Source organism: Macaca thibetana, chromosome 2 (assembly GCF_024542745.1).
Source record: "Macaca thibetana thibetana isolate TM-01 chromosome 2, ASM2454274v1, whole genome shotgun sequence".
Lineage (NCBI taxonomy): Eukaryota > Metazoa > Chordata > Mammalia > Primates > Cercopithecidae > Macaca > Macaca thibetana.
In genome coordinates this window covers 39094255-39111742 of record NC_065579.1, presented here as the reverse complement: position 1 = coordinate 39111742, position 17488 = coordinate 39094255, and the positions used below count along the sequence as shown (strand labels likewise).

At 37.6% G+C, this 17488-nt stretch overlaps 1 protein-coding gene across 5 annotated transcripts in view; it reads left to right on the top strand.

Annotated features, from left to right (window-relative positions):
- The window catches only part of STAG1 (stromal antigen 1), a 398006-nt gene that overhangs the window by 204842 nt on the left and 175676 nt on the right, over positions 1-17488 (top strand). For all 5 annotated transcript variants that reach the window (XM_050779584.1, XM_050779585.1, XM_050779588.1 and 2 more), the window contains one exon: positions 1004-1080. In XM_050779584.1, coding sequence (XP_050635541.1) covers positions 1004-1080 — 77 coding nt within the window. The remainder of the gene's footprint in view (positions 1-1003; positions 1081-17488) is intronic.

The window sequence follows — 17488 nt, the reverse complement described above, 5'->3', positions numbered from 1 at the left end:
TTTTAAAGTGCAAAAAGCATGAATGTAGTCTCCTTTGTTTTTCTAAACCTCAACTGCCCGTTTCTCTTTCCTGGAGGCAACCAGTTTTACTAGAGTATCTTTGTAGAAATATTTTAATGTGTTCAATCAAATATATTTCAATATCCATTCTTTTTTGTGTTTGAATATATCCTATAGATCTTTCCATATCAGTCATAGATAGCTTATTTTTTGATAGCTCCGTCTATAGTTTTGATAGATTCCATTGACTTTGAGAGTCAATAAAGAGTAGTGGTTATCATAGTAGACAGTCTGCCTGCATGTAAACCATGGGTCTGATACTGGGAAACTTTTTTTTGCAAGTTGCTAAACCTCTAGATGCCTCTTGTCTCAGAAATAATAGTACATTCTTCATAGGGCTGTTGTAAAGATTAAATGTATAAACATCAAGTGCCCGGGAGATAGTAAGCACCCAAATATTAGCTGCCACCACCATTGTCATTAATATCACCTTTTAATGTATTTCATCTGATCTTTATGAGCATATAGGCTTTCTTTCCTTTTTTTTTCTTTATTACAAACAGTGCTTCAGGGATAACCTTTTACAGTCATTACTTTGCACGTGTGTTAGTCTGTGGATGTTTTGCTACAAGTACAATCTGTGGATCAAAGAGTGTGTAAATTTGTAGTTTTGGCAGACGTTTCCCAAACTGCATACTGTAGAGATTGTACCAAATTATATACTTTTATCAGCAATTTAACATAATTTAAATTATCTAGAACTTTATGGTAGCTTTCTGATGTTATGTCTAATTATGGTTAAAAATGGCAATTTCAGAATTCTTCCTTTTCCTTCTTAGGAGTACATTCCTGTCAGAAGGGCCTGATCAAACAACGTTTTATGTTTTAATATAAAGTATATGTTGGAAGGTTATTCTTTTGGGATTCTCACAGATAACTTGTTGATGCTTGAGAGAGTGGAAGTTGATCTGAAAGATTAACTGTAAAATCTGTCGTTCCACAGGTACTGTGAGAATAGAGATGTTTCGAAATATGCAGAATGCAGAAATCATCAGAAAAATGACTGAAGAATTTGATGAGGTATAGCATTCCAGTATTTGTACAAATTGCTTACTTAATACTTTCACATGATGAATATGTTGATTGTCTCAGGTTTTGTTTTGATTTGATGTTTAGTGTAACTGAAGATCTTTTTTAATTATATATGATAATCTATGGTACTAATTCCAAAATTAATGATCTTTCGAGGTTTGATTATGTTGTGTGGAGTATTGAATAATTACTGGCAGGATAAGAAAATTAGTGGTATGAGGTAGAAGTAGATTCTTGACATTTATTTTGAAGACTGTCTCAAATTCCCAAATTTATAAATGCATCTCCAACAGTTTTCTGTTTGTGGAATGCTAATTGCATTAAAGGCTTTAAAGGGAAAACGGTTTGGAGGTCAGTGAATTCTAAGCAGAACCACATATTATACCTGTTTCACAGATTATAAAATCACGTTATGTTATTTAAGATTCCAAGACATCCTAATTAAGAAAAGCCCTGCTTACCTTCATTTAACCCAGAATTTCCCAAAATTATTTTACATGGAACTTCTCCCAAACCCCTGGAGGGGGTGTGTGTGTGTATGTGCGCGCGCGCGTGTGTGTGTGAGAGAGAATGAATGTTAAGCTTCTATTTGGGACACCCTACTTGAAAGTATTCTTTTCATTTAGAATACATGTTTTCTTTGCTTGGCTTCACAAATTAATCACCTTTCCCATTTTCATGGAAATATTCTCGTGAGCAGTTTTACACTGATTGTAAATGCTGAAATGTTTCCACAGTTTTATTTCTGTATTGTATTTATGGTGAAATGAATTTATGTTATGTATTAGGCTACCATTAATTCCAGTTTTAACAGTCTGCCTTTTGATTTAAATAACATTTCTATTTTTGGTATGTGTTTCTTTTTCTTGACTTGCAGCACTAAAATATTGGTTGTTTTCTAGGTCTACTCTTTGACAGGGAGTGGGCTTGGGGTTTTATTATTATTAATTTTAACTTGGAAAAAGTAATACAAACACACATGTTAAGACAAACAGTGTGTGACCCGGGTATTGGGTTTTTTGAAAGTTCATCGGGTGATTCTAATGTATACCAAAGCTTGGGAACTACTGGTTTAAAGAAAATTAAAAGAAAGCCAAGAATTAACTTAGTAAAACTCCTCACGTATCAAAATAGAATGAGATAAAAACAGAAATAAAGACACTGTGAAAATGCACATATAACAAGAAAGCATGACTTTTGTTTTAGGATTACTAAATAACTAGAAGTTGAGAAATTCAGGAAAATAAATATGTACTTTTTTTTTTCTGGAGACACAGTTTCACTCTGTTGCCCAACCTGGAGCGCAGTGGCGTTGTCTCAGCTTACTCCAACCTCCACCTCCCCGGTTCAAGCAATTCTCATGCCTCAGCCTCCCAAGTAGCTGGGATTACAGGCCTGTGCCACCACGCCCAGCTAATTTTTATATTATTAGTAGAGACAGGGTTTCTCCATGTTATCCAGGCTGATCTCAAACTCCTGACCTCAGGTGATCCAACCACCTCAGCCTCCCAAAGTGCTGGGATTACAGACATGAGCCACCACGCTCGGCCAAATATGTACTTAAAAAAATACTCCTGTAAATATTGTTAACTATTATGGTATATTGAAGGAATAGTAAACTATTAAGAAAACTAAGAATGAGTTACATTGCAAGTGAAATGACTGAAAAGGCATTTCATATACCTAAACATATTTTCTCGCATATTTGAGAAGATCAACTTAATAAAAGATGACTTTAAAAAGCACCATTTGTTTGATAGTAAAGTAACACAGTTTGATTATGATATGAAGGTATTTATTTGAAGTGAAAATACTTACTAGATATTTGAGGCTATCCATTTTATCTTCTGTCACTTGAGGAAGATATTAGTCCTTTTGTTACTGTGCATACACCTGAGAAACTTGGTTTAAATGTGAAATATACCTTATTTTAACAAGTTTATTATGTTTTTTTCTTCAAAAGACTATGTCGTTTGGCTTTGTGGGAGTTGAGGGGGTTAGTTTTGTTAAATTGTATTTTGTAAAATTCTGAAAGATCTGATAACAAGAACCACTGGATTCCAAGGGTCTAGAACGATGTCTAATTCTCAAGGAATAATCATTAAAATTTTATGGAAATTAATATATTGTTTTTACAGCAAAGTAAGGTAAAGGTGAGATGAGCTAGTTTGAAGCTGTTTAGATTTTCAGTAAAGTGATCTAAAAGTAAGTTACTGCCTGAGAAGTATACTTTGGCTCCCATTCTTTATTACAAACAGATTATTATAACATTTGTTAATAATCTTTTTAAAATACCTGTAAACCTGCACACAGCCAGCAGTGCTTTGTGATTGTAATATCAACCTAATTTAAAAATAAATTAATTCCCAGAGCAGTCTTTGGGCTATTCAGTCAGTACATACACTTGGTTCTTGATAGAGCTAGCCGTAGAAAGCTAAAGCAAATTGATATTTCTTCCCCACATTTTTGGAATTGCACATTCATATGTAAAGTCTTTGGTATGTTTCCAAGGTCAGGTTGCATAGTTTTCATATGTTTTAAGTATAACTTTTATGTAGGGAAATTTTTGTAACAAAACACATTTAATGTATTCATTTAGTGCCTTTAATTCTTGCTTGTTCTTTTGCATTACATTGATAAATTGTGCGATTTTTGTGTATTGTGCTCTCTCCCGTGATAACTTACCTTGCAGATTTTTTCTCTTTTCCTAATTGTATGTACTTCTCTGAATTTATCCATTTCAGCATTTATCTAATCAAAGGATTAACATTATTAATAAGTATTAAAAGGGTTAAATAGTATGCAAACTGTGAAAAGGAAATATTACAGATATGATAGGGGAAAGCTCAAATTGTCTCTAGTCCCAAATTAAAGTCTCTAAATTGTTTCAATTGTATATCCCATCACTAAACATTTTTTAAACTATCATCCTAATAGTGAAAACCTGTGATAAGCCTCCTCTCTCTTCACCATGCTCCTTTTCAGAGGGCTAACGTTTTTAGCTTGTGAGAGGAGTGCTTAGAAGTAACTACGTGGTGGCCAGGCATGGTGGCTCACGCCTGTAATCCCAGTACTTTGGGAGGCCAAGGTGGGTGGGCCACCCGAGGTCAGGAGTTCAAGAACAGCCAGGTCAACATGCTGAAACCCCATCTCTACTAAAAATATAAAAATTTGCCAGGAGTGGTGGCACATGCCTGTAATTCCAGTTACTGGAGTGACTGACGCAGGAGAATCGCTTGAATCTGGGAGGTGGAGGTTGCAGTGAGCTGAGATCACACCACTGCATTCCAGCCTGGGCAAAAGAGTGAGATTCTCTCTCTCTCAAAAAAAAAAAAAAGCGTATGTGGTAATTATCTGGGACCACCTTAGTTCTGAACTACATCTATTTTCTAAATATCTTATAAATAATGAATACATGAAAAGATTTTTTCCTTCCACCCTTGGTAATCAGAAGACTGAGTATATACCCTTGTTTGTTTATTGTATTAAAGTGTGCTTTGCAGCATATGTATATTGATAGAATTAAATGTATATAGTATTGCGCTATCATTATTTGTGTCAGTAATCTTTAACGGACAGATAAAGAAGACTATTTCATACTATTATGATTAAAATACGTGATCACAAAGTGGTTTTCAGATATCACAGGCTAATTACTCAAGACTCAGTATTTAGACATTGTTCTAATGTTGGTAATGGGTCTATATCCTTGTTTTTAATAGTCTTCTTAATAATTTAAACTTTTAAGGTCATTTTCTTATTAGATTTTCATGGCTTTACTTTTATAGTGGACTTAGATGAACTCATGCAAGAAGTGACTGTGCCGCCACATTTCTTATTTGCTTATGATTACATACTCAGGTTTTTGTTGTTTCAGTTTTCTTGAAAAATCTGTGCTTGGTGCCTTTCCATTTTGCCAGGAGTTGAAAATAGATACTATTGGCCAGGTGCAGTGGCTCACACCTATAATCCCAGCACTTTGGGAGTCTGAGGTGGGTGGATCATTTGAGATTAGGAGTTTGAGACCAGCCTGGCCAACGTGGTGAAACCCCATCTCTACTAAAAATACAAAAATTAGCGTGGTGGTACGCGGCTATAATCTCAGCTGCTGGGGAGGCTGAGGCAGGAGAATCGCTTGAACCCAGGGGGCAGAGGTTGCAGTGAGCCAAGATCGCGCCACCACACTATAGCCTGGGCAGTGGAGTGAGACTTCACCTCAAAAAAAAAAAAAAAAGACACTGTTAAGCTTAAAGTCATTGAATTGCTCATATGTAACTTAAAATAACTTAAGAAACCAGTGAGGAATGCCATTTCTACTGTCAACTCCTTTGAGTATTGAACTCTTTTTGCTACTCTTTTAAATTTGTTTTGTGACACAAAGCAATCTGAAATATGGACCAAGTGAGGGCATACCAGGCTTAATCTGTATATTAAATATTAGCAACAATTAATTTCTTTCTTTTTATAGATAAAAATAAATAGAAATAGAAGTTCTAATATTTTCTTGCAATACACCACTCCGTTTGTGTTACATACTTCACTGTGGAAACTGCTCCAAGATGAGAAAGGTAAACAGAATGTTAAAGAAACAAAATAGAATTAGAAATGACAAGTGCCAAAAGACAAATCAATAATTAAAAAATTGCAGTGACTCCAGAAATTGTATTGAATTTGTAATATGCAAAAGTGTAACAAAGGAAATATATAATGACTGAACCCTGCAGTTCAAACTGTTGGGGACAAGAGCAAACATGTTGAATAGTAGTAATAATAGCTACTAATTATGCTTAATAGATGCAAGCACTGTTAAGTGCTTTACATATACTTAATCCTCACAACATTTTTGTGAGGTGTAGGTAGTTTATAATATTGTTATCCCTATATGACAGATGAGAAAATTGGGGCACAAAAGGGTTAAGAAACTTACCTGAAGTCACACAACTACTAAATGGCAAGCCAGGAGTTGAACCCAAACAATCTAGCTCCTACAGCTGTACCTTTTTTTTTTTTGGAGAGTGAGTCTTGCTCTGTCACCCAGGCAGGAGTGCAGTGATGTGATCTTGGTTCACTGCAACTTCTGCCTCCCGAGTTCAAGTGATTCTCATGCCTTAGCCTCCTGAGTAGCTGGGACTACAGGCACACACCACCACACCTGGCCAATTTTTGTAGTTTTAGTAGAGACAAGGTTTCACCATATTGGACAGGCTGGTCTCGAACTCCTAGCCTCAGGTGAGCCACTGTGCCTGGCCCTAAGTCCATACTCTTAACTACTACCCTGTTCTGTGTTTTATGTAATCAGAAGTTTATGATACTGAAATGGCTGGGAAGAGATTACTCGATAACAGTTACGTTCTTTCAGTTTGAACAACCCTGGTCATATAAATCGTTTCTGGCTATTTTTACTATCAATTTCTTACTGCTGATCCAGTAAGTTATAGAATTATACTAGTATTTTTTTAATGAGCCAATTATATTCTCTTAATCTAAAATAATCTTTTTAGATTGAGTCAGACCTCTCTATTACATTATCTGAGATATCCAGTCATTATGAAAGATGCCTAAATGAGATATTTGTGAAACCAAAGTGTATTCCAACAATAACATTTATGTCAGTGTCTACTAGATTAAATTACCATCTGGATTAGTCATGATAAACTATGTATTGAGGATATTCTTACATGATGATAATTGGAAAATCTTTATCTTTCCGTTTTAAAACTTGTACAAAATTGGATTTTACAGTGATTCAAATAAATCACATTTATATTTGTCAATTATTAAGATGTATTAGATTTTTCAGCTAAAGCCAGATAGTAGGAATTCAGTTTTTTATTTATTAGAGGTATAACTTTTTGCTTGTATAGATACATAGTAGTTTACATTTTTTTTTTTTTGGAGACAGAGTCTTGCTCTGTCACTCATGCTGGAGTGCAGTGGTGTGATCTGCGCTCACTGCAAGCTCCACCTCCCGAGTTCACGCCATTCTCCTGCCTCAACCTCCCAAGTAACTGGGACTACAGGCTCCTGCCACTGTGCCCAGCTAATTTTTTTTGTATTTTTGTAGGAGAGACGGGGTATCACCATGATCTCAATCTCCTGACCTTGTGATCCGCCCGCCTCAGCCTCCCAAACTGCTGGAATTACAGGTGTGAGCCACCACACCCGGCCAGTAGTTTACATTTTTATGGGGTACATGTGAATATTTTTACATGCATAGAATGCGTAATGATCAAGTCAGGGTGTTTGAGGTATCTCTTACCTTGAGTATTTATCATTTCTATGTGTTGGTACCATTTCAAGTCCTTACGTAGCTTTTGTTTGTTTGTTTGTTTTGAGACAGTCTCACTCTGTTGCCTAGGCTGGAGTGCAGTGGCACCATCTCAGCTCACTGCAACCTCCACCTCCCTAGTTCAAGTGATTCTCTTGCTTCAGCCACCCAAGTAGCTGGGATTACAGGCTTGTGCCACCATTCCTAAGTAATTTTTGTATTTTTAGTAGAGACAAAGTTTTGCCATGTTGGCCAGGCTGGTCTTGAACTCCTGTCCTCAAGTGATCCACCTGCCTTGGCCTTCCTGAGAGCTGGGATCACAGGCATGAGCCACCGTGCCCAGCTGTCTCCTAGCTATTTTGAAATATGTAATATATTGATGTTAACTGTAGTCACCCAGGCCTGCTATCGAACATTATAACTGTAAGTTAGATAGAATTTATATGCGTGGCTTGGTATCCTCCTTGCAGTAACGAGTAAATTTTCGCTTTGAGTTCACAAGATATCTGATGATTTACCCAACCTCTCCGTTTTCTCCTCACACGCCTTTCTCACTCTGGCATCTATCATTATATTCCCTATCACCATGAGATCAAGTTTTTTAGCTGATGGATATGAGTGAGAAAATGTGGTATTTGTTTTTCTGTTCCTGAGTTATTTCACTTAATGTAATGATTTCCAATTCTATTCATGCTGTTGCAAATGACTTTATTTTTTTATAACCAGTTTCCTGTTTGTATATGTGTACATATACATATGTATATGTATGTATATGCTACATTTTCTTTATCCATTCATCTATTGATGGACACTTAGATTGATTCCATATCTTTGCTATTGTGAATAGTGCTGTGATAAACATGCAAGTGTGGGTATCCCTTTGATATACTGATTTATTTTGCTTTGGATAAATACATAGTAGCTGGATCATATGGTAGTTCTATTTTTAGTTTTTTGAAAAATCTCCGCACTGTTTTCCATGGTGGTTGTACTAATTTACATTCCCACCAACAGTGTGTAGAAGTTCTCTTTTCTCCAAATCCTCACTAGTATCTATTGTTTTTCTTCTCTTCAATAATAGCCATTCTAACGGGGGTGAGATGATATCTCATTGCCCATTTAATTTGTATTTTCCTGATGATTATGGATGTTGAGCACTTTTTCATATACCTGTTGACCATTTAAGTTTTCTTTTGAGAGTTCACTATTCATGTGCTTTGCTCACTTTTTAATGGGATTATGTTTTTTTTTTTTTTTTTTTTAATTTATTGTTGAGTTGTTTGAGTATTCTGGGTATTAGTCTTTTGTTGGATGAACAGTTTGCAAATATTTTCTCTCATTGAAGAGGTTGTCTCTTCACTCTGTTGTTTTCTTTGCTGTGCTTTTTTATTTTTAGTTTAATGTATCTTGTTTGCCTTTTTTGTTTGTTTTTATTGTCTGAGCTTTTGATGTCTTGGCTATAAGTTATTTGCCTAGACCAGTGTTCTGAATTGTTTTTCCTGGGTTTTCTTCTACTAGTTTTATAGGTTCAGGTCTTACATTTAAGTCTTTAATTTATCTTGCGTTGATTTTTATATAAGGTGAGAGATAGGGGTTCAGATTCATTCTTCTGCGTATGGATATCCAGTTTTTCCAGTATCATTTATTGAAGGAAGGTGTACTTTCTGCAGTGTGTGTTCTTGACACCTTTGTCAAAAATCAGTAGGCTATAAATGTGTGGATTTATTTCTGGGTTCTCTGTTCTGTTCAATTGGTATGTGTAGTTATTTCCATACCAATACTTTGCTCTTTTGGCTAATACAGCCTTATAATATAATTTGAAATCAGGCTGTAATGCCTTCAGCTTTGTTTTTGTTTTATTTCATTTCATTTGTTTGTTTGTTTTGCTTAACTTTGCTTTGGCTATTCTAGCTCTCTTTTGGTTCCATACACATTTTAGGATTTTTTTTTCTGTTTCTGTGAGAACTGACATCGGTATTTTGATAGGAATTACGTTGAATCTATATATTGCTTTGGACAGTATGGTCATTGATATGGTTTGGATGTTTATCCCCTTTAAATCTCATGTTGAAATGTAATCCGCAGTGTGGGAAGTGGGGCCTGGTGGGAAGTGTTTGGGTCATGCGGACAGATCCCTCGAGAGTGGCTTGGTATCCTCCCTTGCAGTAACGAGTGAATTCTCACTTTGAGTTCACAAGATATCTGGTAATTTTTTAAAGTGTGGCACCCCTGCCCCGTTGCTCCTTCTCTCACCGTGTGATTCACTGGCTCACCTTCACCTTCTGCTGTGGTTATAAGCATCTTTGAGGACCTCACCATAAGACGAGCAGACTCCAGTACTGTGCTTCTTATACAGCTTCCAGAACCTGAGCCAGTAAACCTCTTTTCTTTATAAATTACCCAGTCTCAGGTATTTCTTTATAGTAATGCAAAAAATAAAAAAGGCGACACAGTCATTTTACCAACCTTTTTAAAAAAAAATTTCAGTTGGTACCAACATTTTACCAATATTCTTGTGAATCATGAGCATGAGATGTCTTTCCATTTGTTTGTGTCCTCTTCAATTTCTTTCATCAGCCTTTTATAGTTTTCCTTATAGAGATCCTTCCCTTTAGTTAGCTTTATTTCTAAATCTTTTATTTTTTGTAGCTATGTAAATGGGATTGCCATCTTGATTTTTTACAGCTGTTTTATTATTGGTATATAGAAACCAATTTTTATGTGTTGAAAAAACGTAAAGCACTTTACTGAATTTGCTATCAGCTCTGAGAATTTTTTGGTAGAGGCTTTGGGTTTTTCTAAATATAAGATCATGTCATCTGCTGAGAGGGGCAGTTTGACTTCCTCTTTTCCAATTTGGGTGCATTTTGTTTTTTTCTCTTAACTGATTAGGACTTCCAGTACCATGTTGAATAAGACTTGTAAAAGTAGGCATGTTTGTTTTGTTTCGGTTCTTAGAGGAAAAGGTTTGAACTTTTCCCCATTCAGTATGATGTTACCTGTGAGTTTGTCGTATATGAACTTCGTTATTTTGAGGTATATTCCTTTTTGGCCTAGTTTATTGAGAATTTTTATCATGAAGAGTTGTTGGATTTTACCAAATGCTTTTTCTACATCTGTTGAGATGATCAGAGGGTTTTTGTCCTTCATTCTGTTGGTGTTATGTATCACATTTGTTGATTTGCATATGTTAAGCCATCTTGAATGCCTTATGTAAATTTTGCTTGATCATGGTGTATTAGTGAGTTTGTAGTGAGATTAAATCGGTAATAAAAAGTCTCCCACCCAAGAAAAGCCCAGGCCCAAAAGGATTCACAGCTGAATTCTACCAAAGATAGAAGAAATAATACCAGTCCTCCTCAAACTATTCCAAAAAACTTAAAGAGGAGGGAATTCTCAGTAAGTCATTCTAGAAGGCCAGCATTACCCTGTTAGCAAAACCAGATAAGGACACAGCAAAAACAACAACAACAACAACATAAAGGAAACTACAGGCCAACATCCCTGATGAAGTTAGATACAAAAGTTTTAGCAAACCGAAGTCAATAGCACAGGAAAAAGGTAATATACTATGATCAAGCAATTTGTTAGTGTATAGTTGTTCATAATAGTCTCTGATGATCTTTTGTTTTCTGTGTTATCAGATGTAATGTCTCATTTTTCATTCCTAATTTTTTTTTATTTGGGTCTTTGTTAGTCTAGCTAGTGATTCATCAGTTTTATCTTTTTGAAGAACCAACTTTTCATTTCTTTGATCCATTGTTTTTGTTTTAGTTTTAGCTTCATTTATTTTTGGTCTCATCTGTATTTATTTTCTGCTGTTAATTTTGTATTTGGTTTGTTCTTCCTACTCTAGTTCCTGAGGTGCATCGTTAAATTGTTTCTTTGAAACCTTACTACTTTTTTTTTTTTTTTTTTTTTTTTTTTTTTTTTTTTTAAATACAGAGTTTCGCTCTTGTCGCACAGGCTAGAGTGCAGTAGCGTGATCTCGGCTCACTGCAACCTCTGCCTTCCAGGTTCAGGTGATTCTCCTGCCTCAGCCAACCGAGTATCTGGGATTACAGGCACCCACCACCACACCCAGCTAATTTTTGTATTTTTAGTAGAGATGGAATTTCACCATGTTGGCCAGGCTGATCTCGAACTCCTAACCTCAGGTGATCCACCCACCTCAGCCTCCCAAAGTGCTGAGATTACAGGTGTGAGCTGCTGTGCCTGGCCTGAAACCTTACTACTCGTTTGATGCAGGTGTTTATTGCTATCAACTTTGATCCTAGTACAGTTTTTGCTATATCCCACAGGTTTTGGTATGTCGTGTTTCCACTTTCATTTATTTCAAGGCATGTTTTGATTTACATCTTAATTTCTTCATTGACCCAGTGGTTATTCAGGAGTGTGTTTTTAAATTTTTATATATTTGTAAGGTTTTCAGAGTTTCTCTTTGTATTGATTTCTGGTTTTATTCCATTGTGGTCTGAGAAGATATTTCATATGATTTTGATTTTTAAAAATTTGATGAGACTTGTTTTGTGGCTTAACATATGGTCTATCCATGTGCTAATGAGAATGATGTGTATTCTGTTTATGGCCATACCACCCTGAACGCACCTGGTCTTCTCTGATCTCGGAGAATAATGTGTATTCTGCAGTTGTTGGATAAAATGTCCTATAAATGTCAAGTCTATTTGGTTTAAGGTCTAGTTTAAGTCCAGTGTTACTTTAATGAATTTCTGTGTAGATGATCAAATGCTGAGAGCGAGGTGTTGAATTCTGTGTTATAGTCTGGGAGTCTGTTTAGATCTAGTAATGTGCTTTATAAATCTGGACACTCCCCTGTTGGGTGCATATATACTAAAAATTATTAAATATTCTTGTTGGGTTAATCTCTATCATTATATAATGACCTTTGTCTTTATGACTGTTTTTGATGTAAAGTTTGTTTCACTCATCATAAGTATAGCTGTTCTTGCTCACTTCATTTCTATTTGTGTGGAATATCTTTGTCCATCCCTTTAGTTTCAGTCTGTCTGTGTCTTTATAGGTAAAGTGCATTTCTTGTAGGCAGCATGTAGTTGGATCCTGTCTTTTATCTACTCAGCTGGTCTTTGTCTTTTTAGTGGAGTATTTAATCCATTTACATTCAAAGTTAATATTACTATATGACCCTTTGTTCCTGTCATAGTGTTGTTTTCTGGTTGTTTTGTAATATTATTTGTTTATTTCTTTTTCTCCTATTGTTTGTCTTTGTTGTTTGGTGATTTTCTGTAGCAGTGTCATTTGATTATTTTATCTTCCTCATATGTGTGTTTGCTTTACCAGTGAGATTTATACTTTTGTGTGTTTTCTTGATGGTAAACATTGTTCGTTCACATCCAGTTTTAGGACTCCCTTGAGCAGTTTTTTTGTGTAGAACAGATCTGGTGGTGATGGATTTCCTTAGCTTTTGCTTGTTTGGGAAAAAATTTATTTCTCCATTTATTAAAGATAGTTTTGCTGAATACAGTGCTGTTGACTAGCAGGTTTTTGTTGTTGTTGTTGTTGTTTTCTTTTAGCAGTGTGAATATGTCATCCCATTCTCTCTGGTCCTGTAAGGTTTCTGCTGAGAAATTTACTGGTAGTCTGATGAAGGTTTCTTTATATGTGACTAAACACTTTTGCTGTTTTTAGAATTCTGTCTTTGACTCTAAACAGTTTGACTGTAATGTGCCATGAAGACGACCTTTTTGGATCCTAGCTTCTTGTATCTAAATGTCTATATCTCTTGCTAGACTTAGGAAGTTTTCATCTATTCTTTTATTAAGTAAGTTTTAAAATCCTTTCATTCTATCTTGGCCTTTTGGGACCCCGATTTGAACACGTGTGTGGTATTTCATAAGTCACAAAGGCATTGTTCATCTTACTTTATTTTTGTCTGACTGAATTATCTCAGAAGACCTGTGTTCAGGCTCTGACACTCATTTTTCTGCTTGATCCAGTCTTTTGTTGAAGCTTGCAAATGTATTCTTTATTTTATTGAATGAATTATTCAGTTCCAAAATTTGTGGGGGTTTTTTTGTTTTGTTTGCCAGGGTCTTGCTCTGTCGCCCAGACTGGAGTGCAGTGGTGTGATCTCTCGGCTCACTGCAACCTCTGCCTCCTGGGCTCACATGATTCTCCCACTTCAGCCTCCCAAATAGCTGGGACTACAGGCACACACCACCATGCCTGACTAATATTTGTATTTTTGGTAGAGACGGGGTTTTGCCATGTTGCCCAACTTGGTCTCGAACTCCTGAGCTCAAGGAATCCACTTACCTCAGCCTCCCAAAGTGGTGGGATTATAAGTGCGAGCCACAGCGCCTGACCTGGTTCTTTTTAATGATATCTGTTTCTTTGGTAAATTTTTGGTTTATATCCTGAATTGTTTTGCTGAGTCCTCTGTATTGTTTTTCAGAATTCTGTTATATCTTACTGAGCTTCTTTAGAATAAATAATTTGGGTTCCTTTTCCAGGACTTAGTGATTTTTTTGGGGGGGGGGGGCATCTGTTGCTGGGGAATTATTGTATTCCTTTGGAGATACCAAGTTCCCTTGCTTTTTCATGTTTCCTGTGTCTGTAATTGATATCTGCACATCCGTTATAGCAGTTTGCTTCTTTGAATTGTTTGCTTTTGTGTGGAAGGACTTTCTCCTGAAGATGTTTGCTGAAGTGTTCTTTGGGTGGCACTCTTTCGCTTTGATTCTGGATGCGTGCAGTCTCTGTACTATTTCTTGGGTTCTTGGGACACGGGGCAGCCAGTGTGGCATGGGCTGTGAAAGTGGCAGGGCGTCTGTGTCCCAGGAAGTGGGCACTGGTGTTGGCAGTTGCTGCAGTGTGCTAGACTGCCAGTCTCCAGGCTCACACGTGGTGCATACAGGTAGGTGCCACCTGTGGTGGTAGCAGCTGGGTAGGTAGGCTTAATCCTGTACCTGAAAGGAGTGTTCTGGTCCCAGCAGTGGTGTTCTGGGCTGTTCCGTACTCTGGTAGGGGGCTGGGGCAACCAGGGCTGGGTGGGGTTGTCCTTAGGTCCTCTGATAGTGTGTGCAGGTGCCAGATATGATAGGCAGGGATGAGGTAATCCCCAGGTTATCAATGGAATGCTTGTGTAGGGGGTGGTGGCAGTTGTGCTGCTACCCTGCTATTGGTGAGGATAGTGCTGCCTTCAGTGGCAGACAGCCTAGACTGGTAGGTGGAGAACACGTGCACCACGCTTGCCTCTGCACCACTGTGCTGGTGGTAGTAGCCCTTGTCTCAGTTACACCTGAGATCTAGATGTGGTAGGCCAGGGTCTTTCTCATTTATGTTCTGGGGGCAGCAGCTCAATCTTCTCTTGTGTCTCAGCCCAGCACTCTTGGGCTCCAGGATAGTATGGAGTGTGTCGGGGTTAGGGCTCTAAAATAGTGCCTTGCTGTTGCTGTTCAGGTCTCAGGGAATTTGTGGGACTCGGCATGCGCTTCCTCTGTGGAGCAGTGCTGTTGTACAGTCTCGCAGCAGCTCATTATAGTTTCAGGGCCCATGAGGATCAAGGGGTTCTTCCATTGCTGGAATTGCAGGAGGCCACTGTGGGAATGTAGACAATTGAGGGTCTCTTACTTTTCTTCTCCCTATGTTGAGGAGTCTCTGTTGGCTCTCAGGTGATCCCGGCCAAGCAGGCTGCTTTGCTTTCTTCTCCTTTTTTCCTTTAACTATTTCCTGTCACATTCCGTTGAATTCCAGTGGATGACCTATTCAGGTTGTGATTTTATGCTTAGTATATGTATGTTTTTCCTTCAGATGGAGTCAAGCTCTGTTGCCCAGGCTGGAGTGTGGTGGTGCATCTCAGCTTACTGCAACCTCCATCTCCCAGGCTCAAGCGATTCTCGTGCCTTGGCCTCCCAAGTAGCTGGGATTACCAGCATGACACCATGCCCAGCTGTTTTTTTTTTTTCTTTTCTTTTTTTCATAGAGATAGGGTTTCACTATGTTATCCAGGCTGGTCTCAAACTCCTGGGCTTAAGGGATCCACCCACCTCAGCCTCCCAAAGTGCTGGGATTACAGGCATGAGCCACCACATCTGGCCTGTATACTTAATATTTTTGTTCCTCTTAGTGGATGATGTATGCAATGACACTAACCAGTTATCTTGAAGCCCCTCCCAGGTATAACTTTTTAACAAGGGTTGAATAAATGAGCAATTTGGTTTTTCCAACTTTATTTTTATGAGATTAATTTTTTTTTGTGTTTGATAAACATTTAGTGAACACTTAATGTAGCCCAACTTTTAGTTGGGAACTGTATATTTAGAGACAGTTGTAGATCATGAGCCCACATCCTAAAGGGGATAGAGCTTTGTAAACTAATTGCAATTATACCTTGACAAGTTTAATAGCTGAGAAGTATACAAGACTCAGTGAGAACCCAAAGGATGAGTTGATTATCTGAAGTGTGAGGGCTTCACAAAATATTTATGCTTAGAATTAGTTTTAAAACATGAATAGAAATTCCCCAGAAAAACCAGGAAGGAGCTCTATCTTTCAGTGGAGTTTGGGAATGTATAGGATCACCTGAGAGAGCGAATCTCAGTCAAGGTTTTCAGTATCCTTAAAGTTTTAATGAAAAGTTGTTCCCATTATGGTGATATATAAGTTCACAGATGTGGTTTTACATCTTAAGCACTGACTATAACATTGTGATAAGTTAGAGAATGGCATTGTAGAATTTGGAATTTCTTCTGTTGATTTCAGGAATATGGTGTGTCCTCACAGATATTTATGTGGATAGTTTCAAACAACTGGTTTTTTTGTTTTGTTTTGTTTTTGTTTTTTGAGACGGAGTCTCGCTCTGTCGCCCAGGCTGGAGTACAGTGGCCGAATCTCAGCTCACTGCAAGCTCCGCCTCCCGGGTTCACGCCATTCTCCTGCCTCAGCCTCCTGAGTAGCTGGGAATACAGGCGCCCGCCACCTCGCCCGGCTAGTTTTGTGTATTTTTTAGTAGAGACGGGGTTTCACCGTGTTAGCCAGGATGGTCTCGATCTCCTGACCTTGTGATCCGCCCGTCTCGGCCTCCCAAAGTGCTGGGATTACAGGCTTGAGCCACGGCGCCTGGCCTTTTTTTTTTTTTTTTTTTTTTTTTTTTTTAAGATAGAGTTTTACTCTGTCACCCATGCTGGAGTGCAGTGGCACAAACTCAGTCTCTGCTCATTGCAGCCTCCACCTCCCAGGTTCACGTGATTCTCATGCCACCATGCCCGGCTAATGTTTGCATTTTTAGTAGAAATGGGGTTTCACCATGTTGGCCAGGATGGTCGCAAACTCCTGACCTCAGGTTATCCGGCTGCCTCAACCTTCTAAAGTGCTGGGATTACAGGCGTGAGCCACCTTGCCCGGCCTAATGATTCATTCATTTGATCAAGGAATATTTGAGTGTCTATTACTTTCTAAGCATTGAGGATATAGCACTGAATATACCAGGCAAAAAATAATCTATACCCTCAGGGAATTTACATTTTAGTTAGGGGGAAAAAAAACAATGAATAAAATACCTAAGGAAAATATTATGATATGGTAGATGGCAATAAATGCTATGCAGAATAAAATAAAGCAGAGAAAGAAGAGATTGTGGGGAGAAGAGTCGTCTGATATAAGGAGGTCACTCCACTGCCCATCTTTATACGTCTTTTTACATGTCATGTGTAAGTGTGTATATAAAGGAGAAATTTATAACTAGTTGTATCAGAGTTAGGAAACTCTTGAAGTGGATACAGGAAATTTTTTCTTTTTCCAAAAACTTTTTAAAGTGATATTTGTACATGGTACAAAAACTAAAAGTTTCAAATGGTATACGTTTTTATTCTAGTCAGGAATTGAGCCAGGAATTATGTTTTGTTGTTGCTATCACTAATGTATCACAGGTTTCAGATTTCTTTAGTGATGAACTGCCATTGACTAGTGCTTAGGATACCAAAATTTTTCTAAATGTTCAGGCTTCACCCTCAGATACCTCTGCTGTCTGCACCCCAGTGCTACAGAGGGGATCTCTCTCCATACTGTTATCCCTTCTGCTAGTGGTAGACTGGTGTTGCTTATTGCCTGGCGCTATGACGGGGGCATCTATTGTCCTAATCCTCCCTC